Source organism: Pleurotus ostreatus, assembly GCF_014466165.1.
Source record: "Pleurotus ostreatus strain PC9 chromosome Unknown scaffold_2, whole genome shotgun sequence".
In the NCBI taxonomy this organism is placed as follows: domain Eukaryota; kingdom Fungi; phylum Basidiomycota; class Agaricomycetes; order Agaricales; family Pleurotaceae; genus Pleurotus; species Pleurotus ostreatus.
The window spans coordinates 1,702,761-1,725,658 of record NW_023503157.1 but is presented as its reverse complement, the minus strand read 5'-3'; the positions used below and the strand labels follow the sequence as shown (position 1 = coordinate 1,725,658).

The window sequence follows — 22,898 nt, the reverse complement described above, 5'->3', positions numbered from 1 at the left end:
TCACGTGTTTGTTAATCACCACGGATCGGATTTGGAAATTGTAAACAGTACAATGCGATCGCTGCGCAGGTCCAGTCATGATCATATGAATCCTTGGATCCAACGATCAAGATGCGCAGCTCCTCAAGATGCGTTTCGGATAGCGAGGACACGTTGAGGTCAACGCAGCGGTGACGCTGCCTGATACTTCGAATGTGTTTAAATATAAGACGATGGTGAGGTGGAATAACATCAAAAACACACCCGTCCTCCTCAGTTCAGTCTAGCAACCTCGTGCTACACCATGCCTACAGTCTACGTCCCCAGAGCATTCGTATATGTTCTTGGTGGCATGCTCTCGACTATCTGGGTCGCCACCTACCAGGACTTACTCGTTATGAGGTATCGCAAGTCTGCTGGCATCGAGCAACCGAGAAGTAAGTCGAGGGGTGGCCTTACTCAGACGATCTGACGCATCATTTCATCAGTGTTTGCGGACAAGTCTGAGGTAGAAGCATCGCCGGCAGCGAACAAATTTAATCTTGCCCAGCGTAAGCCGAATGCCTTTAGACCGTGCATTTGCCCGCTAACCGTGTATGTTTCTACTAGGCACACATCAATACAGTCTCAGAAGCCTCCCTACGCTCCTCATCACGTATGGAATCCTCGTTTCAAGACTTCTGACCCTCACTAATCTCGCAATGTAGCGCGCTGCTTACGGGACTCGATTCACCCGTGTGGGCAATTATAGGATTATTCACGTGGTCCATATCATCCGCAGTGTATACCCATGGGTATGTGGTCACCGGGAAATCGACCAAGGTATGTGTCATTGACGGTCTAGAGAAACTACTAAGCTGAACGATTCAACAGAAGACTTACGTGGCTGGGCTCCTTACCACGCTCATTTTGATAGGTAAGTGTGTTACTCATATTCCGCAGCGTTGATTCTAATGTCTTCGAAGCCTTCCTATGCAACGCCAGCTACTACGTCGTGTTGAGGATGATCTTGGGTGACTTCTAGCATACGTGCACGTTCTAGCAACTTCTGGACCTTGATGAGAATACATTTCTTTGTGGCTGATTAATCCCGACGGCAAATGTCAGCTGCGTGACACATCCGAAGCTAGCGATTGGCTGTTGACTGTTGGAAACGGAGCGTTTGAGCCACGTCCTCTGTCGTCGCTGTGCAAGGTTAGGTGATAGAGCTGCCAGGGTCCGGGTCGCTGAAGGCAGCCGGAGTGACGCGTCGACTTTCTGAAAATTTGTTTTTATACCCGGAGCTTCTTCAGCTTGAATCAACATTGCAACCGCCACATCCATCTTTTTCAAGATCTTCTCCAGCACTTTTGACTGAAATGGCCATCATTCTTCCTGAAAAGTAAGCGATCAGCTCTGCGAGAAGACATAGTAGACTGATGCAAAGTGTCTTGCAGCTTCGAATACGTTACCGCTGGCCTGGTGTCAACGGTATGGGTGCTTTTGTACCAGACGATGACCGTGTCGAAGCACCGTAAAGCTGCAGGCGTGAAGTACCCTCAAGGTGACGATCACGCCATAGTGCATGACCGGCCAAATAGCTCATGATCCTGTTATAGCGTACGCGGACAAGGCTGAGGCTGAAGCTTCCCTTGCGGCCAAGAAGTTCAATTGCGCCCAACGTGAGTTATTGAACTAGGACCCGTTGGTATTCCTTGGCTGACATGGTCGATCACCCAGGTGCCCACCAAAACACACTCGAGAGCATCCCCCCTCTTTATGTATCGTGCGTAGCCTTGTCGTTTATTTTGGCCATCACGTTTTGAACTTGTTTCTAGTGCTCTCATTACCGCCCTCAAGTACCCCATCCCCGCCGCCGTTGGCCTTGGTCTCTGGTCGGTCTCCCGCATCGCTTATACCGCTGGCTACACCTCTGGAGACCCCGCTAAGGTGAGTATCTCTAAAAGCGCGACAACGAGCTTTGTTATTGACAGAGTCCTTAGAGGAACACCCGAGGAGCTTGGCTCGGCTCGCTGTCTACTTTCGGTAGGTCCCCTGGTCTGCTCATCGATTATCTTTTGCTGAATTTTTTCTTTTCAGGCTTCCTGCTCACCTCAACCTACCTTGTTGGCCACACTCTCATTACAAAGCACCTTTAATCGCGTACCTACATATAATTGTGCATAAATAGCTAATCTAATACATGCATCATGCCCAAATTGGAAAAGTGGCCATAGTAGTTGATTAGTTCGGCCAGCCCCTGAGTTCAGAGACCACCTCGACTTCTATTCAAACTTGCATGTACATGGGCCACAATCTCGACAATGCCTAAAGCTACTCGTCCATCGTTGCCAACGTCCTTGACGGACTTCGCCTTGCCGGCGTCCTCGTCGACCGCCCTCGCGTCGCCGTCACCGTTAGACGACATCCCCCCATTGCTACAACGTTTCCGACGCCCCAGCCTGCTCTCGACGAAGGGTGGCTACTTCAGCGATGGACGTCTTCACAGTCCCCTGGCCTCATCTTTCACTTTACACCCCCCTGCCCGCAGACGGTTGAACCAGAATGCCATGCAGGAGGACGGCGAGAGCGACAAAGAGCGCATGCTTACTGACAGCTCACCGTCCAGTAGCTCAGAGAATACTACGCCACCACTTGGGGGGCCCGAAGGCTCTGAGGGGGAAACCCGACACCCACGCAAGAAATTGAAACATCCAGCCACTCCCCCACGTAAATCATCCACGGGAACTGAGACTCAAGACTTCCCAGCCCGCAACCACCACCGCCGATTGTCATTTCCAGTAAGCTGTATTCTACATCCCCCAGACCTTTGTTCAATGGATGTTAATTCGTAGGTAAAGCAACCACGCATACTGAGGATTCGGGCTGAATCTCGGCCACTTGAATCCGAGGTTCAATCGGAAGCCGCATTCCAGCGCCTCGTGGCTTCGTGCTCGGAGCTGCCAACTCAGCCCCGCACGCCTAGGAATGCCCATGATCGCGGTAGATACCCGGAAGAAGCGGGGCACGAAGAGGACACACAACACGAGCCTGAGAGCGACGACGAAGACGAGGGCGAAGACCCCACGTTTACTTTCGTCCCTCGCGGCTCTGAACCGATTAACATCAACAAACCGTTTACACCCTCCGGGAGTGTGGCAGGAAGTATAGCAGGCTCTATCAATGGTGATGATATATCAATTTGCGGGAGCCCTGGAACGGTAGCAATGGATATTGATATCGTGCGTCTAAATAATGCATTTTACATTCGTAATTTGGCTGAATTCTACGTTTCAGCCAATGGCGTCCCCATCGTTCACCAATACCAGCCAGTGGCGTTATACTCCACCTCCGACGAGCAGTGCCGTGCGTTCAAACAAACGGAAATGTGAGGCTACCATCCTTGATATCGAAATTTCTGACTCAAGTAATGCTAGTTTCAGTGGACGACCGTTTTGATCCCTATCCCTCCTCTGCTAAGCGACGCGCCGTCTCGCCCTCCATGTCGCATCTGAGAGAACATGGCAACATTGGCTCACCGCTCAGCACCCGCCCCAGCACACGATTACCAATTGCCATCCCCATCTCGATCCCAGCCTCTACCGTAAGCTCTGCTGCGTCTTCCCCCACAATCGCCGGCTCCTTTGCTTCTTCATACCCACGACCGATGAGCATCACATCGAGCCCCACTCTCAGGGCAACCATGGGGCTGGCCAGTCCTATTCTTAGGCCCTTCCCGCGCTCGAAACCTCTGGAAGGCGACGAACGCGAGATAGAAGGAGCTGGAGAGGCCGTTGGTGGCCTGACACTTTCATAGCGAGCAGGACTCGCTTTCATGACTGACATTGCAGTGCAAATCACTCGCGCATAATCGTACGTTTTGTCCCATTCCTAAGAGCCTACGAAAGATATTTACAGTACACAGACGACTACTACTTGCCCGACCCACTTGCGTATCCATCTTGATTTTCCAGCATCTTGCATTGTATCACCCCGCTGCAACTCCGTAAACGAATACCATACTTACAACTGTATCACATCTTGCCGGTTGCCTTTGTACTCAATGCCTTTACTGCATCGTCGACGATCTTGCCCAACGCAAGTACTGCCTCTTCTTCGAGGGTGCGTCCGACGACCTGAATGGATATTGGAGCATTGGCGAATACTACAGGATCATCTATTGGCACCGCCGCAATCAGCAATGGAAATCCAATCAGAGATATCAGAACGCACATAGGTCATAGTTAATCTGATCTCTATCGCTCAAAAATTCGTGCGCCGGTTTCTTGACATCAAATGTTGGGTCGACTTTGGAGATTGGGATCACCATCGTGGTATAATCAAGCAAGTTCCATATCATGGTGTAATCGGCGTTTCTGTAAAGAAAACATGTGGTGTTTGAGTTATCAGCGCTGAACGTTATCCTTGATGCAAGTGCCAGAAAGACGCACTTATTTTTTCCATGAGGTGGTGCGGCGTAGGCAGCTGCAGGGGAGATGATGGCATCGACGGGTCGTCCTGTGCCGGTCGTTCCAGCAGTTTGCTGCCAGTGAGCCAGGTATTCTTCTCGAAGCTCCCTCTTGCGCTTCTGCGTCTGCCAAAGCTGATAGGCAGATATCCCAGCCTTACCCGGACGGAAGGACGCCTCCGTCCCAGCAACATCCGGATCAGGGCTCATGGTGCTTATAACAGGCTCGCCCGTAGGGGACGTCGTAACAGCATAATCTTCGGCTGCACCAGCTGCCCAGACAGCCCTCTTCGTCATCGATGATGCATCTCAGATCTACTTCCAACGTGCAAAAGATGCCGAAGAGAAACTCACGAGTGTTTCGTAGATTTCGCCGTGTTTGTGAGGCACCCAGTCGATCACTATGGGGTGCGTTTCAATGCCAAGGAATAGTGTATATGTGCGTGTACACGGTTCGTAGTGAGGGCTCACCTGTGTGGCCCGCAGCGATAAGTGCCTTCTTTGTCGTTTCGAGCCCACGGATTATGGGTGGGTGCGGCACGGTGAGCCTGTCATTCCAGAGGATCGCGAAACATAGATTCTTTCCGTTGTTATGTTCAATGAGATCATACTCTTCGGGGCTCCATCGCTTTCGAAGGGCGAGAGGATCCTTAAGCCACGGTTGGGCCTCGATCACTGACTGTGTGAAGGCTTTAAGGCCGACGACGCTGTTGGATATAGGACCAAGAACGGAAAGAACAGAGTCCTGCCCCTCCATCGAGTTGACACATCCGCCATATGGGATGCGATTATATGACGGCCGTAAACCGTAGACGCCACAAAACGCAGAAGGAATTCGTACGGAACTGTTGACCCGGGGTTTAGTTATTAAGAGGTACGATGATTTAGCTTTGCTTACCCTCCAATATCTGAACCGACGCCTTATTCCTGTGATCAATGCGACAGCCAATTCACCTGGAGGTAAACATACCTAGTGGGCTGCCCCTCAAAGCTATGAGCGAGTTCATGAGCTACGGTCACGAGTAGATCTTGCCAAAAGGGCGACAAACCAATGAGTGCTCCTTCTCCCCCTGACGATCCCCCGCTGGTTAAGGAGCGGTTATGGGGGTTAGAAGTTCTACCAAATATGTGGTTGAAGGTCTCCGGCCACTGTCGACGCTGTTCAGCACCAATGGGATGTCAACGAAGATCGATAACTTACCATCAGTGTCTGAGGTATATTCGTCTTGACGAATGGGACCGCGCCGAGCTCGAGCAGTACATCGACTAGAACCGAGTTCTTGGTCGCATATTTTCCGAGCCAGGAGACGTAACCTATTGGGATGTCAGTCTATATTCTCCGGCACGAATCAGTCGCTCATTACCCATGGACGCTTCGATACCCTCAATATTTATTTGATCCTTCAAGGAAACGGGGAGACCGTGAAGTGGTCCAACAACTTTCCCCGTCGTCTTAAGGTGTTCATCTAACGCAGCCGCTCGAGCCAAAGCTTTATCGACGAATATCTCTGTCAGACAGTTGGTCTATCCAACATTTAAGCAAAACGATCATTTCGTCTGTATACGAAACAAACTCACCAGCTGGTGCGCGATTATAGCTCTCTTGTAGAAAGCCGTGGTCACTTCCACCGCGCTCCACGATCCACTGGCCAACCTGGGCAACAATACCTCGACATTCGACCTGGTTATCTCTAGTTCCCTTGCGCTCAATAAGCCACAAGTTTCTGGAATAGATGTCACGTCAAGGGTCCTTGTATCAGGCAGCTCGATGAGCCATTTAGGGGGTATGGTCGCCTTTTGCCTCTCTTGTTTCTCTTTGACGAGAGCTTGCCAGGGCGCAGAATTACCAGGGGCCGCCATGATAATAAGTAGACAAGATAGCGGGTTACTGGCCTTATCGCAACGCTGATGGGGGGTTCTAGATAGAGATTTGTATTCTCATGCCGCTGACCGTGACTGTTCATGTGCACAATTGGCTTGACTTGCCGCGAGAAATGTTCGTTCTCATTCCATGTTGTGACATGTCACGGTGTGACCGCGTCGCTGAGTGCGTGTGCAATCCCGACTGTGACATCCTCCGCCTTCCCCACATACCCTCATCCTCGTTCCCTAAACTCGGCTTCGAAGAGCATCGAAGCAATGCCACCACTTCCAGACGTTGAATACGGCGATACGGATCCATTGAACCGCGACGCTTTCTACGAGCAGCCGCAGTCTCAGCCTGCGTAGGTACCAGCTTCCGTGTGCTTGCGACGATTGCTATACTCATCTGATACTTCTGAATTTTATTGCTGTCTTCGGCCCCGCCATACCCGCAATCTAAATTCGTCTCGGCGCGCAGTCCCACTCGTTCTATCTATGCTCTCACACGAAGTGAGATAACGAAAGGCCTCGCAAACCGATTCGTGCACTCGCGGACGTACATATTCTTGTATCTCGGCATGGCCGCCCTGTCAGTCACAACAGTAGCTCTGAGCTTGGCGGATGGATGTCCAGGACTGGCGTTCTACATATTGGAAATAATAATCAACACAGCAATGATACTGGAAGTCGGCATTCGGTTCGTTGCCCTTGGGCAGGTGCGTGGCGTATCCTGTATGGCGTCCCGGAATTATACCTATCTAATTGTCGGACCCTTTCCCTGCAGCAATTCTGGAAATCACCGTTCAACGTTGTTGACCTAATTCTAACGCTATTCTGCGCCCTGACGTTGATGGTGCTAGCCTTCGCGAAGTGCGGAGCGGGGAGTAAGGAAGAGGAAATTTTCGACACGTTGTTGTTGGTCGCCCGTAACGTCCTCCAATTCGGCCGCCTAGCAGCGGTCATGAGACAGTGCGCCGCCCATTCCCAAATATTACTGCTCCACAGTTTGATTTACCAACCTTGATTTTGGCGCAGATCGGGGCAGTCCATCTTTTCCCGTCCAAAACCCATTGATATCAATGCTGCGAGACGTGCAGGCTACAGCCTTGACCTCGATATTGATAGTGACCACGAGGAGGAGGATGAGCTTGCGCGACCGTTGGTTGGCAGGAATCCCGTCCTGTTTGATGCGGGAGCGGAACAACGGCCAAACGATGCGCAGCGAGGCGCGTTCACACCCATGCCGAAAGCTGTGAATGCAGCGCGCGATCGAGACGATGAGGATGTGTGGGCTTCGATGGGGTGATGTGTTTCGTACACTGCGGTGTTATTTATTGAGTATCAGTTTCGCGTTCTATCATGCATCTATAGTAGTTCACTGCATATATCACCATTAGGAATGAAAGTACGACATACTTGTCTGATAGCCTCTATGGAACAGGAAGCCGGTACGTTGTGTATTAGGTTATGTTGCGTAACGATCATACTTCCTGAATCGTCCATGTCTGCTGTCAATGCGAGCCTCAAGGCCTCAGGTACGTTACCCCAACGTTGCCCTGATATCCTAACGACAAGCGTGACATTCATATGCCTGGAAAGTTGGTCGTCTTGGATAAACCATTTGCCATGGCGAGGCCACGTATATTGTTACTTCCAGAACTCGCGCATAGATGCGTGTGCTCTGCAAACAACCTGAGAACTTCATTAACGATGGCAGATCGAGTCAACTATGGTTACCAAGCCCCAATTAGTGCTCGAGTTGCCTCTGAGGGCCCGATCTCACGCACTAGGGGCACATTGTCCTGGACACGGAGTGTGCTTTCCACGTAAAATATAGACGGAGTCGCGGGTAGCCACGACGGCACGAAAAATATGGACTTACGTTAGTGAGATTTTTTGCATTCTGTATATGAGGATCAAAGCATGAAACGGACGGACTGGCATGCTGCCATGTCAAGAAGCAAGGCGACAATCATATGTGTGATGATCAGTAACGTATGGGGATGCAATTGAGTGTGAGCGTGGGAGAGATCATACTGATGAAAGATCTGTAATTTGTGACCGTGGGACTATTATAGGGGTCCATTGATCACACCGCTCGGCGCGTTTGATCAAGTTCCAGGTCCGTCATTTTCTGTCTGTCTTTTCCACCCGTACCATCATCTCCTCCTCCTCCTCAACCCCCGACGCCTGAATATGCGACAAGGCCCTGCTTGACCACGTCCATATCACTTCCACCCTCGTTTTGATTTTTTCTTTGTATGTCTGTCTCCTCGCGCCAATCTTCCTCCACTTCCAAATGGTGGTCTCTGTCTTCGAAAACCGCCGCCGCCTCCAGCTCGAAGCAGACGAATCCCCCCAAGGATGCCCCCGGCAGCGCCAAAGCCGCTTCGGGCTCCAAGTTCAACACTTTGGCCTCCGCGATAGGCTTCAAGTCGAAGAAACACCCTGTGCTGGCCATACAGGAGCCCCCGTATCTTCCGAGGACCCCCAGCTTCCCGAATGTCTCACCGGCCATTGAGCTTCCGCCTCAGAATGACAGGAAGTACATGAACAGGCCCCCTTCGAAATCGGTCTCATCGACAAAGTCCCCCGTGGAATCTATTGGGCCAGTTACCCCGGTGGAACACCACAACCCCCACCGTCAGTCTCTTTTGACCCTTTCTGATCAAGACCCATTTGCGTCGTACGGGATGAACGCCGTCGCTGATCCAAACCGACTGTCAGTATACTCCGGTTCATCCGGTTCGGACTATATGTCGAAGAAGGCTAGCATGCAGCGCACTTCGTATGCCTCTTCCGCGTTTTCCTCAGCAGGAGACCAGCAGCTGTCCCCGGGAGCACGGTGGCAAGAGCCTCCTCCGGCTCTCAAGCTCAAGCCTCGGTGAGTGAAAATCTATCACTTGCTTCGCCTTTACTGATTGCATCAACAGTCGCTCTCAGGGCAGTTTGCATCGAAAGGTGTCCATTTTGTCAGCGGAGAGTTCTCTGACCTCCGCTTGGGAGAGTCTCACTCATTCTGCCAAATGTCCTACCTCTTCATCACCTGTCACTCCGTCTGACCCGCATCGACTCAGCCAACCTCCTCCCAACCCTCTCCCACGTCCTCCAATGCGTGCCAGAGGAATGACTGATACAGGAATGAGGCAACCATCGTTTCCTCCAAGTGAGCCGTCGTCGTCGACCTCGGTATCAACATCATCACTCGTTCCGTCCCCATCTCGACGCATGTCCCCTACTTTCTCACCGCCGACCTCTGCTCTTCGACGGAAGCAATCTTCGACTCGTATGGGAGGTCCCCCTCCAAGCGCACCTCCAACACATGATTTGCCGTTGCCTCCTGCGCTTGTCGACGGTGCAACTGCCGACGACGATTCCGATATCCTGCCCGACATCTCCACTTCTTCTACATCCTCATCTGGCCTTTCTTTCGCATCATCCACCTCCTCGAACAGAGACGCCTATTTTGCACACTCGCGTAAACCTTCATTAGAAGAAGAGCCGGGTCATTCATCTTCCCGTCAGAAAAAGAGAAAACAGTATCAGGCCAAAGAAATTATCCGACCACCTATTGTAGCCCCACAACCTCCGCCTTCTCCCCTTTCGTCGCCCCAAACTCTCAAGCGTGCGCTTTCTCATCAGTCGCTAATCAAGCGCCGAACAAGTGCGAGCTCAATAGCTTCAGGTTCTGCGACAGATGCTCCACTTGAGAAAGCTCCCCGAAAGCAGCGCTCGTATCCTCGAATACCAGTTCCACCGCTTCCGCAATCCCTCAGACATGCTACCTCCTTTGGGCCAACAGCTCCCCTTCCTTCGGCACCGACATCAACGCAGAGAACGTCCAGTTCACATGGCGCGCTTCCAACCCGAGGTCGGTTATTTTCAGGCCCCACCTTGAGAAGGCCGTCAACGTCGCAGTGCACTCCTGTGGATGATGATATACGGTCAGTATTTAGCTTGCCGTTGGAACAAGAAAGAATGCAAGGATTGTCCTTGTCGCGGAACATGCCGTCTACATCGTCAGCTGCCCAATCTACGAGTCTTCCAAGGTCATCGTGGGATTGCAATTCCATCGACGAGCCAGCCAGTCCGGCCACTTCGTCGGTAGTGGACTATACTCCAAGGCGGATTAAATCCCCAGCAGAGATGGCGAAGATAGAGGCGAGCGTGCATGAGGCTGGGTTGACGTATGTGCGGCCAAGGGGGTCGTCATTCACGTCGGTATCAACGACAATGTCGGATGATGACTACTCTATTTCTGCTCCCCATTCACCGCCCACTTCGATCCATCTCCTTCCGATTCTCCCTCCGCATACAGGGTCTCCATTACGGAGTGCGTCCATGATTAATAAGGCGCCTCCCGTTCCACGTCTTCAAGTGCGGCCGTCCACATCGCAGGCAACAATATCCCCTCCGTCCTCTCCAACCTCCGCTTCATCACCACGGAGTCATTTATTCTTCCCTTCGACTTCTTTCCAGCCTGTGACGAACAGCTTGCCCCCTCCTCCTCGACCGAGGCCGATACGTCCCTCCACTGCCCCTCTTGCTCCTCCACCCGAGACGCCCGTGTCTGCTTCCTCCTTCGTTCACACGCCGCGCATTGTCCCCCTCGCCCCACCTCCACGAAGGAAGGTCTCTGTGCCAAAGCTATCTTCCGAGAGAATATTGCAGCGGCGGTCGCTATTGCGAAAACCTTCTTTCTTGGAGATAGACGATGACATCGACAAGGAAGAGCCTAATGGTATTGAAGACAGTTTTTTGGACCTTGCCCGTGAATCATTCGATACTGTTCGCACAATAGATGAATAATGCCTTCTTTTGTCGCATCTATGTCTGGCGTTCACACTCGTTCTGTTTATTCTTATCTATGTCATTAATGGCCCGCGAGTCCTCATTGAATACTTACTTTCGTTTTCTCCGCATTTATATACTTAGGCATTTTCCGTTCTCAATTGCAGTTTCGACATGTTTTTTTAGTTGCTTTCTCCTTGTTCACATACAGTCGACTGGTTTCATCTTGCATACTTCATCCTCTTGATCGCCAGCTGCACATATTATTAAATAATCCCAATTTATGGGTGGAATAGGGTATTCCTCGTACACAAATGGATAATTCCGCTGAAAAGTAAAAAGTATATCCTAATCCGTCTCGTCCGTATGGTATCCCGCTCGTCTCATGGCACCTAGTCTGTGGCGAGCGGCACCGAGTTCTTTTTCCAGCTTCAAAATCTCCACCTGCTGCTCCATTTCCCGTGTCTTGAATTCGAGGACAGCCATGTTCTTGTAGTCGACGTATTCTTCTTCCGACTGCCGTGCAGATACGGCCTTGACTTGTCTTACGAGTGCTTTGCATGCTTCTGTGACGCCTTTGGCCGCGAGCTCCAAACGCTCTTGGGTCTTCGACATCAAGTTCGCCTTGACACGCGATGCAGCAACGAGCTGGGCGGTCGCCGCAGCTACTTCGTTTGATGCAACGATGAGTTGCTCCAACGAGTGTGTACCTGATAAGACACCATCGGCACTCTCGATGAGCAAATTGGTGGCAAAAGCGACGGCCTTGGCGGCAGAAATAAGTCCCTCAGTCCATCTGTTGTTCCGCTTGTAGAATTGTTGCATCGAACTAGATCCTTTCCCTTGAGCGACAATCTCCTTCTGCGACTCTGTAGCGGCTTGTATCAACCGGGCGATAGCACTGGTGATGGCCATAGCAGAAGAAAGGATCGAATCGTGGACTTGGAGATCAACAGCGCTGAAGCGCGAAGAATCTCGGGGACGAGCCATGAGTTCTTGAAGTCGCTTTGTAGCCGCTTCAATTGCTTGGGCGGCACTGTTCATTTCTTGCTCAACGATGTCGCCAATGTCACCATTTGCTCGTGCAAGGGCACCACCCTTGGTTCCTTTCGGTATGATGGCCTCCACGACTTCCGACAGCTTGGTCAGGGCACCCCTGACTTCACCATTGTTGCGCATGGCTGCATCAGAACGTTGCTTTGGTTCCAAAAGACCCATCTTGTAGGATTGCAAGTTCAAGAAGAAACGCAGCCCAACATCTCCAGCAGTCTTGGCAACGCCGACCAAACGGTCGGAGGCATCATCATCACTGGCCAGCCTTGTAATGCCTTTGGTGTTGATTAACACGTCGGACAACGATTGCGCCAGCTCGTTGGCACCCTTGATGACATCTACGTGCTCGCCTCCAGGATCACCGGAAAGATACAGGAGGTAAACGGTCGCGAATTCATTTGCGTTGTTGATGGACTTCTCGATCATCGACAAAGTATATTCTGGCGTAGAGTTGAGGTTGCCGGCTTGTGTTGGTGACTCCAACTCGTAGATAGCATCGTCCACCTTCTGAACGCATGCCTGGAGGATAGAATCTGTGCTTACAATTGGTGGGCGTCACGACGATAGAAATGTAGACAATACCTATGATCTGATTAAGCTTCTTCCTGTTATCCAAAATGAGAGTGTCGATCTGGGCATTTGTAGTTTCATCCACTATTCCTTGATTCTTTTCGGGCGCATTAGTGATAGAAACTGAAAAGTCGAATTAGTATACCCACCTGTTGGGCTTCGGAGAGCTGTTGAAGCGTGGCATCCATGCCTTCTTGGAGGATCAAGATTTCCTGGTCCTTCTCATCCTTCAGGCGCTCCATTTCAGCAGTAGCGTCGTCGAATTTAGTCAGTAGGTCATCAATTTGCATTTGCTTGGCCTATATAACATCAAGAATCGCAGATGTGGGACAAGGTCGTCACAACTCACCCTCAGCGAGTCTTCCAATTCGCTTATTTGACGGTTGTACTTGCTGAGAACTGATGATACTTCCGAGCTCTTGGAACGAGAGGCATCTTCTGCGCGTTCGTTGGCGAAGTTCAACTCACGGCGTAAGCGATCAATCTCCTCTTTGTGTGATGACTTCTGCCTGTCGATATCGAACCTCGCTCTGTCGCGTTCTCGTAGCATATCTGCTAGCTCTAGATTCTTTGCCTTAAGGTCACGTTCCATCCGCTCCATGCGATCGACAGCCTCTTGAGCTGAATTGGCCTTCAGTTGGAGTTGCTTGAATTTCGACAACATATCCAGATGCTCCGTGCGAAGCTGGCTATACAACTTGGCCAAAGCTTCGTACTTGCTACGCCAAAGGTTGATTTGCTCCTGCATTTGCTTTAGTAAGTCGTCCTTCGTTGACAATTGCGAGTTGACGTTAAGCGATATGCTGTTGAGCTCGCCCTCCAAGGCTTTCACTCGCTAAGATACCGCATAAGCATGGTCGGGCAGGGACAAGTTTAGCGTGACTCACTCGGTCGTATTGCTCAAGTAGTATCTGATCTCGTTCGTACTGACCCCTCATGGCAAGGAGTTCCCTCTCGAGGTCGCCAGCTTGTTGCTGTGCTGCCTGGTTGTGGTACATCATCTGTTGCTGCATGAGTTGCTCCTGTGCTAGACGTTCGCGCTCTGCCTGCTCCCGTTGTCGTTGTTCAAACTCCATTTGCTGCTGTTGCTGAAGTTCTAGTCGTTGTTGTTCCTCCGCCTGGCGTTGTGCTTGAAGCGCTGCTTGCTTGTCTTCGTATTCTTTCAGCATTCGGGCTTGTTCGTCAATCTCCGCGGCGCTTGGGGCTGGAGCCGATGGTGGTGGAGATGGCGACTTCACGGCGGTCTTGGGTCTAGCCGGTAGATCTGGGGCGTCGCCGCCATCCAAGAGGTTGGGTGGTTCCTAATAAAGGCGTGAGCCCGCGTTAACAAACATTATGAAGGGACCGTACATGTCCTAACTTCGGAACATTGATCAAGCCGGTCAGATACTTGAGATTGGAGCATTCGTAGTAGAATTTTCTGAGGTTATAATGCTGGCCCGCATATCGCTCCCGTAATGGTTCCAAAGCATCCATATCATTTGTGCCTATATCCAGCCAAAGTCAAACCTAGGCAAATATTCGAACGGGGAACTTACGTCTGTGCATCGCCCTAAGCATGCTCGTAATGAAACGGTAGATCCCCCAGCTCTCCTTGACCAATGGAACTAAAGCCGAGATACGGCACTCGTTGTTCGTCGAGTGCCGGAAGTGAGAGAATATCATCTTCTGGAATGATTCGATCTGGTCCTGGAGGGACATCAAGTCTGATATCGTTTCGTACCTATAGAAGTTTAGCGTTTGCAAACAGGTAGGGGATCTAATCTACATACCCTTCATTAGGATCGTCGATACCCTTTAGAGTAACGTATTCCTCGTATTCAAAAAGTCCGTTGAATTCAGGCCGTAGACGATGGAACTTTAGCTTGGCGAGTATAAATTGAACGTACGATCGTATCAGAGGCCCATATCCTTTTAATTGTTGTCAGCTACAAATACCGACGCGGATGAGATCAACAGACCTCGCTGGCCATCAGTACCGACCGTCCGCGCGCACGTTTCCAACCAAGCTGTTTGGCCATGGGCTTCCTTAATGGTCTAAAGTGACGACCTAAGCTGTGCTAGAGTGAAAAGTCAATTAAAGACTCACAGTTGGATGTCCCTCTTGCAACACTTTGTGAACCGTGATCAAAGCTTTGAATGTCTGGACTTCGTCTGCCAGTATAGGTTGGACGCGAAGTCCACTCCAGAATGATATCGACGAATGATAGTCCCATGTAAACACAATGCACTCTTGGACCGCTTGTTAATATCACTAGTACATAGTGAAGTCCGACACTTACTGCGGACGTGCTTCTGCTTTGGCGCAGTCTCTTCTGGACTAGTGGCCTTCTTGATGTTTATAACGAGCTCATGCTCTGCCTTGTCCTTGTCCACAGGCCTGGTGGGGTAGTGCATCTCATCGCCATCTATGTCATATGTTGGATTCTGACGCGTCCGACCGCCGTTCAGCCTGGCGCGGAGATATCAGCATGAGCGAGACCGCAACGACAGCGTCTGCGTACATTTCAGCGATAGTTTAGGATAGAAGCAGCTGTAGATGATGGAGATGGGAGGAGAGACGAAAGAGGTTCCAGGGCAGTGAACAGGAAACTAGAACAGTAGATGCCGTGGGAATCGCAGTAATAGTCATGCTTCCTTGGCTCCGCTTTCGATCTCTGAGGCCAGGAAATATTGGGTGCACGCCGTGGCGGGCATTCCACAGCACCCCAAAGCCCAATTTTCTTCGTCGCGCGCGTATTAACGTTCCAGCACTGTATAAACCGCGTCAGGAATCATGGCTTACACCGACTATGATACTGCTAGGGATCATGCCTTTCTTCACGTTCGCGCTAGGAACCTGGCAAATGCAACGGCTCAAATGGAAAATCAATCTCATTGACGAGTTAGAGGAAAAGCTGCAGCTAGCCCCATTGACTCTCCCAAAACGTATAAAGTGAGTGCCATACTGATGAAACGAAGAGCATATTTACGGTCATGATTGCAGTCTTTCAGTACTTCCGGAATTTATCTGGCGAAAAGTGAAGATATCAGGCAGATGGGACCATGCCCACACGATGCTCCTGACTCTTCGTGTCCGGGAGGGCATTCACGGCGTGCATGTGGTGACGCCCTTGATTCGGAGCGACGGCACGACATTAATCGTCGACCGGGGATTCGTCTCGAACGACCATATTCAAGACTTTCTTGCTCTAGAGGACCCAGGAAAAGTCGAACTCCTCGGCATGTTGCGGACGTCGCAACCCCGAAATTCGTTCACTCCGGATAATAAACCAGATGCAGGGGAATGGTATTGGACAGATGTAGACGCCATGGCGCAGTACGCAGGTGGTGAAGAAGCCGACGTCCAACCTGTGTTTATTGAGGAGGTCTTCGGTACGTCGAAGTGACCCCATCTTCAACCGAGCCGTGAATTCATAGCTCTTCCAGAGGGACATGCTGGCGAAGCCGCGTCGATGCTGGCTAAGGGCATCCCCATTGGCCGTCCGCCGACAGTCACCCTCCGTAATGCGCATCTGTCTTATGTGCTAACTTGGTACGATTTCGCCCCCGGGGTCATCCTGTCTCTGACCTTTTCCCAGGTACCTACTTTCCGGACTAACGACCTTCATGTTCGCTCGGCTCGTTATCGCGAAGAAGCGATTTCCTGGCAAACAGCTGCCCCGATTCTGAACCTACCCCTATCCTCCCTCTATAAAATCACACCACCCTCGTCTGTATCACATACCTCGGCATACACCGACCACGAATGCCATTGTCCGTCATCCCATGTGAAGTCTGAGGGATCCTTCGATAGCCCTCAGAGACTACTTGCGACGTTTCTGTGCTGGCTTGCTTTGTTTCGTTAGGTGGGCGTCGCCGCTCATGCGGATCTACGGTTAGATTAGCGAACATGTCGGAGGCGTACCCGTGTATATAAACCTCGTAGCTTTGGAAATCTTAACCCCCCACTATCATAAACATTTCCTCAGCTCAACCCACCATGCCTATTCAGCCGCTCTATATACATCCTCAGGTTCGAAAGACCTATGCACCCCGCCGCACGAGTAGCCAGCCTCATGCCCGCTCTTCCTCCTACCCGTTAGAAGCGAAACCCTCCATAATACAGGCTGCGAAGCAGTTTGAGGCCAAATTACGGACGGGTGTAAAGCTACATACTTCCTCATCTCATCGTTGAAAAAGCCCCACATCCGGTAAAGTGGATCTTCCGTCGTACCACCGCCCACATTGATGTTCGTGCTATTAAAAGTTGTAGGCATCTGCAGGGTCCGGCTGTTAACAATCTGGGCTCAACTCGTGGATGCCTCGGAAGTAGTCTGAAGGGATGATGACGAAGCCGATGTACCTCGTACCCGCCATCACCGAGGGATTTTTTATGATATCAGCCCTTCGCCAGCATCACGCATGACAGAGGGACTGCTGGCACTTCGCCAACGAGGACAAACGATTACAGCGTTATTGGAGACGCCTGATATCTAATAATTGTTATCGTCGTATCTGCGGTTGATTTCCGTAGCTGGCATAATGTCAATACGCATTCCGAGGCCACATCTGCGCTACCCTTCCTAATAGCAATATATACCGGCACATGTAGTTCATGATTTTGATGCATGTTCGGCGCAATGTCACAATTTCGCAGATAATAGGAGTTTAGCCTTTGACATCGCAGAAGATTGGTAGGATCCCTGTATCATTGACGTTAGCTATCACAGATAAGTTATCGACGGTTCATCGCTCACTCCGAATAAGAGAGTGTGATTCAAGTAATGAAACAGTTGGTAAAGTTCGCTCCGGAGCTCGTACTGCTCTACCGGCTCTGTCTTTGGCAGATATTTGTGGTATTCCTCGTAGAAGCCCCCGGGGATACCGCCGAACATTCGCCCAATAGCTAGACTGATCAAGCTCAGGCATCAGCAAAAGCCATCGGCCGGGTACGAAGTAGGTTTACTCACTCTGCTTCATTATGCCCGTAGAAGGAAGCTGGATCAAATATTACCGGTTCGCCAGTTGATCTATCGGTTCCGGTATTCCCGCTCTACTGCATGAATCAGAGATGGTCAAACAGGTGTATTCGACCGGGAATGAACTCGCCCATAAATCGCCATGGAGAAGAACGGGAGGAACACTGATGGATCCTGTCCATTAACGGCTTATTACACTGCCTACTCAAACTGTAAGGGCATCCATACCTAGTAGTTTTGGTATAACCCTTGTGGATGATTACATTTCATGCTGTAGGCATCATGGTAGTACTAACCTTTCCCGAACTTCTTCTGCCGCCCCACAGAGGCCATATTTCCCCTTCTTGCGTAATTGTCTGACCAGATCACCTATCATTGCGCTGTAGCACGCTTCCCATGTCTCGAACCAGCCGTTCTCGAGACGCGTAGCGCCACAGTACGTTGGCATACCAAAGCCAAACCCTGACGAGCTCTTATATGCATGCAACTCCTGCGCTAATCTCTGCCCTAGTTTTCGAGATGCTGAGTCTGTTAAATGGGTCAAGTCTTTGTATTGGGATATGAAGTAGGGTCGGCCGGTGGTCGAATCCTTGCCAGAAGCAAGGACCTTGGGTGCCAGACCCGGGGACGCTGCGTCCATTGCCTTCAGAGATTCAGCTTCTCCCTCATATTGTTCGGCCTCTCCTGGAGAGCCAAGTTTGATGAAATACTGAGATCCAGACGAAGATTCTATTCGTGGCATGCTGCCGCTGAATTCTGCCTTGGGAGCAATAGATTCGAGCTCATCTAAGACGACCTTTGGGAGACGTTGACCGGGCATAGTGGGACGAGGAAGAAGCTGGGCGCTTAGAGCTGTGCCAACCGCTGACTAAGGGGTCTCACTTCTGAGCGTTGTCGCGCGTCGCCCTTTTCTCTCTTACCAGCACCTTGGACGTCGCGCAGGTGCTCTACGCTACGGACTCGCCACAATTTCTGAGCAAAAAGGCTGTACATCGTCGCGCGCACCTTGGACGGCTCCTGTATCCCCACTCTTTGTCGTAGTTCCTAGATTATGAGCCAAGGTATACCATTGTGCTATTCCTTATGTCTGTTTAACACCCATGTTAATCTTGACTGGAGATTTTCCCTCGCAAAATGAACAAGACCCGTACGCGTATGACGACCCCAACTTTGGCATGGACGATGACGAGGAGTTCGAGGAGATAACCCAGGAGGATTGCTGGACTGTCATCTCAAGTTTCTTCGCGGAACGAGGTCTCGTCAGACAGCAACTCGACTCGTTCGATGAATTCGTTCAGAATACCATGCAGGAGTTGGTTGACGAAAATGCAGACCTCATCCTCGACCAAGCAGACCAGTATTCAGGCCATGACTCTGATATGACTCGTCGTTATGAGATCAAGTTTGGTCAAATCTACCTCTCGCGTCCCACTGTTACGGAGGCCGATGGCTCTGTGGTTCCAGTGTTTCCACAAGAGGCTCGACTCAGGAATCTCACATACTCTGCCCCCCTCTACATTGAAATGCGAAAAAAGGTCATGATCGGGCGGGAAGACCCAGACGTGCCAGGGGAAATAACATGGGTACAGGAGCATGGGGAGAGGGCTGAAGATGCTACCAAAGTCTGGATAGGCAAGGTACGTGTGTGATAGCCCGTTTGGAATCTCCAGCAAACGATAGGCCAGGTTCCCATCATGCTTCGGTCGACTTTCTGCATCCTTCGCGACTTACAAGACCAAGACCTGTATGATCTCAACGAATGCCCATACGACTCCGGAGGATACTTCATCATCAATGGTTCCGAGAAGGTTCTTATTGCGCAGGAGCGAATGGCTACGAATCATGTATACGTCTTTGCCAAGGCCCAGCCGTCACCGATCAACTTCCTGGCAGAAATCCGTAGTGCAGTCGAGAAGGGAGGAAAGACGATCAGTCAGTTTCAAGTGAAGATGTTCCACCGAAGCCAGGAGAAAACTGTAAGTGTATTCGCCCATTCCTTACCGTCAGCGGCGTGACATCCTTGACCAGTCGGGTAATGTCATGAAAGCTACCATCCCTTACATCAAGGTCGACATACCTATCTGGGTTGTCTTCCGTGGCCTTGGAGTGATTTCTGACCGCGACATCCTCGAGCACATATGTTACGACATGCAGGACGTGCAAATGCTGGAGATGCTGAAGCCTTGTATTGAAGACGGTTTCGTTATTCAAGACCGCGAAGTGGCTCTCGATTTCATCGGCAATCGAGGTACAACCACTGGTCTGTCGCGTGATCGCCGTATACGGTACGCCCAGGAGATCCTACAGAAAGAGATGCTACCCCATGTCTCCATGGCGGAAGGCTCCGAGTCGAAGAAGGCATATTTCTTCGGCTACATGATTCATCGCCTGCTGTTGGCTGCAATGGAGCGTCGCGAACTCGACGACCGTGATCATTTTGGCAAGAAGCGTCTCGATCTTGCTGGACCTCTTCTGTCCAATCTGTTCCGGATGTTGTTCCGCAAGCTCACCAAAGATGTATACCGTTACTTGCAGAAGGTAACTTGCCTTGTAATTGTGGCATCCGTTTTGCTCACCTTGCACGAAGTGCGTGGAAACGCATAAGGAATTCAACCTCACCTTGGCCGTCAAACATCAGACAATCACCAACGGTCTAAAATATTCTCTGGCAACAGGGAACTGGGGAGATCAGAAGAAGTCGATGTCCTCGAAAGCGGGCGTGTCTCAGGTACTCAATCGCTACACTTACGCTTCGACACTTTCACATCTGCGTCGCTGCAACACGCCTCTGGGTCGTGAAGGGAAGATCGCCAAACCTCGTCAACTGCACAATACCCATTGGGGTATGGTGTGTCCGGCAGAAACCCCTGAAGGACAAGCGTGTGGCCTAGTCAAGAATCTCGCTCTCATGTCGTGCATCTCTGTCGGCTCTATATCTGCGCCTGTCATTGAGTTCTTGGAGGAGTGGGGGCTGGAGTCCCTCGAAGAGAACGCGCATTCATCTATACCGTGTACGAAGGTCTTCGTCAATGGTGTTTGGATGGGCGTACATAGGGACCCGGCTAATCTCGTCAAAACGCTGAAGAAGCTTCGCAGGAAAGACGACATCAGTCCTGAAGTCTCTGTCGTGCGAGACATCCGAGAAAAGGAGCTCAGGGTGTACACCGACGCCGGGCGAGTTTGCAGACCGTTGTTCATAGTCGAGAACCATCAACTGCTTCTGCAGAAGAAGCATATCCGCTGGCTCAACCAAACCGTTGATGATGCGGGCGAGCCATTCAAGTGGGACGGACTCATCAGGAGTGGTGTTATAGAGATGTTAGATGCCGAAGAGGAAGAGACAGTTATGATTTCCATGACCCCGGAGGATCTAGAGAATTCCCGGTTGCAGCACGCTGGTGTTGATACGAGGGTGAACGATGGGGAGTATGACCCCGCCGCCCGCTTAAAGGCGAGTACCCACGCACATACATGGACACATTGCGAAATTCACCCGAGTATGATACTTGGTATTTGCGCGAGTATCATTCCCTTCCCGGATCACAATCAGGTATGTCGTTCATCGTTGATGTATGCTGCGCGCCTCACGCAACTTATTCGCAGTCTCCTCGTAACACCTACCAATCTGCTATGGGTAAACAAGCTATGGGTATCTTCCTGACCAATTTCCTCATCCGAATGGACACCATGGCCAATATTCTGTATTATCCTCAGAAACCGCTGGCAACTACTCGCTCCATGGAATATCTCAAATTCCGAGAGCTACCTGCAGGCCAAAACGCTATCGTAGCCATTTTATGCTACAGTGGGTACAACCAAGAAGATTCCGTTATTATGAACCAAAGCTCGGTCGATCGTGGTCTATTCCGGAGTATGTACTATCGCAGTTACATGGATCTCGAAAAGAAGTCTGGGATTCAGCAGCTCGAAGAATTCGAGAAGCCTTCTCGTGACAACACTCTTCGCATGAAACACGGCACGTACGACAAGCTCGAGAATGATGGCCTTATCGCTCCTGGAACTGGTGTTGTTGGTGAAGACATTATCATTGGCAAAACAGCACCTATCCCTCCAGACAGCGAAGAACTGGGTCAAAGAACTCGCACTCATACGCGAAGAGATGTGTCGACTCCGTTGAAGAGTACAGAGAATGGTATTGTGGATCAAGTTCTTATCACCACCAACCACGAGGGTCAGAAGTTTGTCAAAATCAGAGTTCGTTCTACACGTATCCCCCAGATTGGTGACAAGTTTGCGTCGCGTCACGGGCAGAAGGGTACCATTGGTATAACGTACAGGCAAGAGGACATGCCCTTCACCTGCGAAGGAATCGTTCCAGATATCATCATCAACCCCCACGCCATTCCATCACGTATGACAATCGGCCATCTTGTCGAATGTCTTCTTTCCAAGGTGGCCACTCTTATCGGGAACGAAGGCGACGCTACTCCATTCACCGATCTTACGGTGGAGTCCGTTTCCGCCTTCTTGAGGCAGAAGGGCTATCAGTCCCGTGGTCTGGAAGTGATGTACCATGGTCACACCGGCAGGAAGCTACAAGCCCAGGTATATCTTGGCCCAACCTACTACCAACGCCTGAAGCACATGGTGGACGACAAAATCCATTCGCGCGCTCGTGGACCAGTGCAAATCCTCACTCGTCAACCAGTCGAGGGAAGAAGTCGAGATGGTGGTTTGCGTTTCGGAGAGATGGAACGTGATTGCATGATTTCGCATGGTATCGCTGGTTTCTTGAAGGAACGTCTCTTCGAAGCCAGTGACGCCTATCGCCTACACGTTTGTGATATGTATGTACTCCCGTGGTTACATTGTGGCATACTTCTAACTGCTCTTCCTAGCTGTGGTCTTACTGCTATCGCGAATCTTGTAAGTACATCTTCTCCGTCCTACATGATACTCATACTGACAACACTTATAGAAAAAACAAACATTCGAGGTATGTCGCCGTACCGTACATCTTCCTGCTTGCTAACATTGTTTCCTAGTGCCGTGCTTGTAAGAATAAGACGGCATGTTCACAGCTTTACATTCCCTATGCAGCTAAGCTCCTCTTCCAGGTAGCTATCTTGAGAAACATCTTTCGAGCACAACTGACATTTTCACCTTCCAGGAATTGCAAAGCATGAACATCGCTGCCCGTCTTTACACTGTGTCGTCCGGTCGTATTCGAGATTAAAGGGTCCATGCTTTCACGCTTTATACTGTATCTTATA

At 50.8% G+C, this 22,898-nt stretch overlaps 10 protein-coding genes across 10 annotated transcripts; 7 read left to right on the top strand and 3 right to left on the bottom strand.

The window, feature by feature from the left end:
- Positions 1-283: 283 nt before the first annotated feature.
- Positions 284-1,003, top strand: PC9H_003397 (uncharacterized protein; the record flags this gene model as incomplete). The annotated part of the gene is made up of 6 exons (XM_036772990.1): positions 284-416; positions 468-530; positions 589-634; positions 687-801; positions 853-895; positions 945-1,003. The coding sequence occupies 6 exons, from the start codon at positions 284-286 to the stop codon at positions 1,001-1,003; spliced, it is 459 nt and encodes a 152-aa protein (XP_036634463.1).
- Positions 1,004-1,337: 334 nt separating this feature from the next.
- PC9H_003396 (uncharacterized protein) lies at positions 1,338-2,117 on the top strand (the record flags this gene model as incomplete). The annotated part of the gene is made up of 7 exons (XM_036772989.1): positions 1,338-1,360; positions 1,416-1,522; positions 1,578-1,640; positions 1,699-1,744; positions 1,797-1,908; positions 1,962-2,004; positions 2,059-2,117. The coding sequence occupies 7 exons, from the start codon at positions 1,338-1,340 to the stop codon at positions 2,115-2,117; spliced, it is 453 nt and encodes a 150-aa protein (XP_036634462.1).
- A 165-nt stretch (positions 2,118-2,282) lies between these two features.
- PC9H_003395 (uncharacterized protein) lies at positions 2,283-3,775 on the top strand (the record flags this gene model as incomplete). Its single annotated transcript, XM_036772988.1, has 4 exons — positions 2,283-2,759; positions 2,814-3,200; positions 3,256-3,346; positions 3,396-3,775. The coding sequence occupies 4 exons, from the start codon at positions 2,283-2,285 to the stop codon at positions 3,773-3,775; spliced, it is 1,335 nt and encodes a 444-aa protein (XP_036634461.1).
- A 217-nt stretch (positions 3,776-3,992) lies between these two features.
- Positions 3,993-6,286, bottom strand: PC9H_003394 (uncharacterized protein; the record flags this gene model as incomplete). The annotated part of the gene is made up of 11 exons (XM_036772987.1): positions 3,993-4,135; positions 4,192-4,334; positions 4,410-4,714; positions 4,781-4,827; positions 4,898-5,271; positions 5,325-5,346; positions 5,397-5,417; positions 5,476-5,575; positions 5,628-5,740; positions 5,791-5,950; positions 6,005-6,286. 11 exons carry the CDS (start codon positions 6,284-6,286, stop codon positions 3,993-3,995), a joined length of 1,710 nt encoding a protein of 569 aa, XP_036634460.1.
- Positions 6,287-6,565: 279 nt separating this feature from the next.
- PC9H_003393 (uncharacterized protein) lies at positions 6,566-7,595 on the top strand (the record flags this gene model as incomplete). Its single annotated transcript, XM_036772986.1, has 4 exons — positions 6,566-6,651; positions 6,768-7,005; positions 7,074-7,258; positions 7,325-7,595. The coding sequence occupies 4 exons, from the start codon at positions 6,566-6,568 to the stop codon at positions 7,593-7,595; spliced, it is 780 nt and encodes a 259-aa protein (XP_036634459.1).
- A 955-nt stretch (positions 7,596-8,550) lies between these two features.
- Positions 8,551-11,098, top strand: PC9H_003392 (uncharacterized protein; the record flags this gene model as incomplete). Its single annotated transcript, XM_036772985.1, has 2 exons — positions 8,551-9,173; positions 9,223-11,098. 2 exons carry the CDS (start codon positions 8,551-8,553, stop codon positions 11,096-11,098), a joined length of 2,499 nt encoding a protein of 832 aa, XP_036634458.1.
- A 330-nt stretch (positions 11,099-11,428) lies between these two features.
- SLA2 (sla2 Src-like adaptor 2) lies at positions 11,429-15,100 on the bottom strand (the record flags this gene model as incomplete). Its single annotated transcript, XM_036772984.1, has 11 exons — positions 11,429-12,666; positions 12,716-12,800; positions 12,853-13,002; positions 13,053-13,538; positions 13,591-14,004; positions 14,054-14,190; positions 14,242-14,426; positions 14,476-14,614; positions 14,665-14,740; positions 14,793-14,935; positions 14,986-15,100. 11 exons carry the CDS (start codon positions 15,098-15,100, stop codon positions 11,429-11,431), a joined length of 3,168 nt encoding a protein of 1,055 aa, XP_036634457.1.
- Positions 15,101-15,333: 233 nt separating this feature from the next.
- On the top strand, positions 15,334-16,375 carry SHY1 (surf-like protein; the record flags this gene model as incomplete). Its single annotated transcript, XM_036772983.1, has 4 exons — positions 15,334-15,638; positions 15,690-16,078; positions 16,133-16,238; positions 16,285-16,375. 4 exons carry the CDS (start codon positions 15,334-15,336, stop codon positions 16,373-16,375), a joined length of 891 nt encoding a protein of 296 aa, XP_036634456.1.
- A 953-nt stretch (positions 16,376-17,328) lies between these two features.
- Positions 17,329-18,484, bottom strand: PC9H_003389 (uncharacterized protein; the record flags this gene model as incomplete). The annotated part of the gene is made up of 6 exons (XM_036772982.1): positions 17,329-17,388; positions 17,443-17,596; positions 17,656-17,738; positions 17,795-17,838; positions 17,893-17,912; positions 17,961-18,484. 6 exons carry the CDS (start codon positions 18,482-18,484, stop codon positions 17,329-17,331), a joined length of 885 nt encoding a protein of 294 aa, XP_036634455.1.
- A 280-nt stretch (positions 18,485-18,764) lies between these two features.
- Positions 18,765-22,861, top strand: RPB2 (DNA-dependent RNA polymerase II; the record flags this gene model as incomplete). The annotated part of the gene is made up of 9 exons (XM_036772981.1): positions 18,765-19,301; positions 19,350-19,640; positions 19,693-20,202; positions 20,252-21,214; positions 21,268-22,472; positions 22,524-22,551; positions 22,604-22,621; positions 22,671-22,742; positions 22,796-22,861. 9 exons carry the CDS (start codon positions 18,765-18,767, stop codon positions 22,859-22,861), a joined length of 3,690 nt encoding a protein of 1,229 aa, XP_036634454.1.
- Positions 22,862-22,898: the final 37 nt, after the last annotated feature.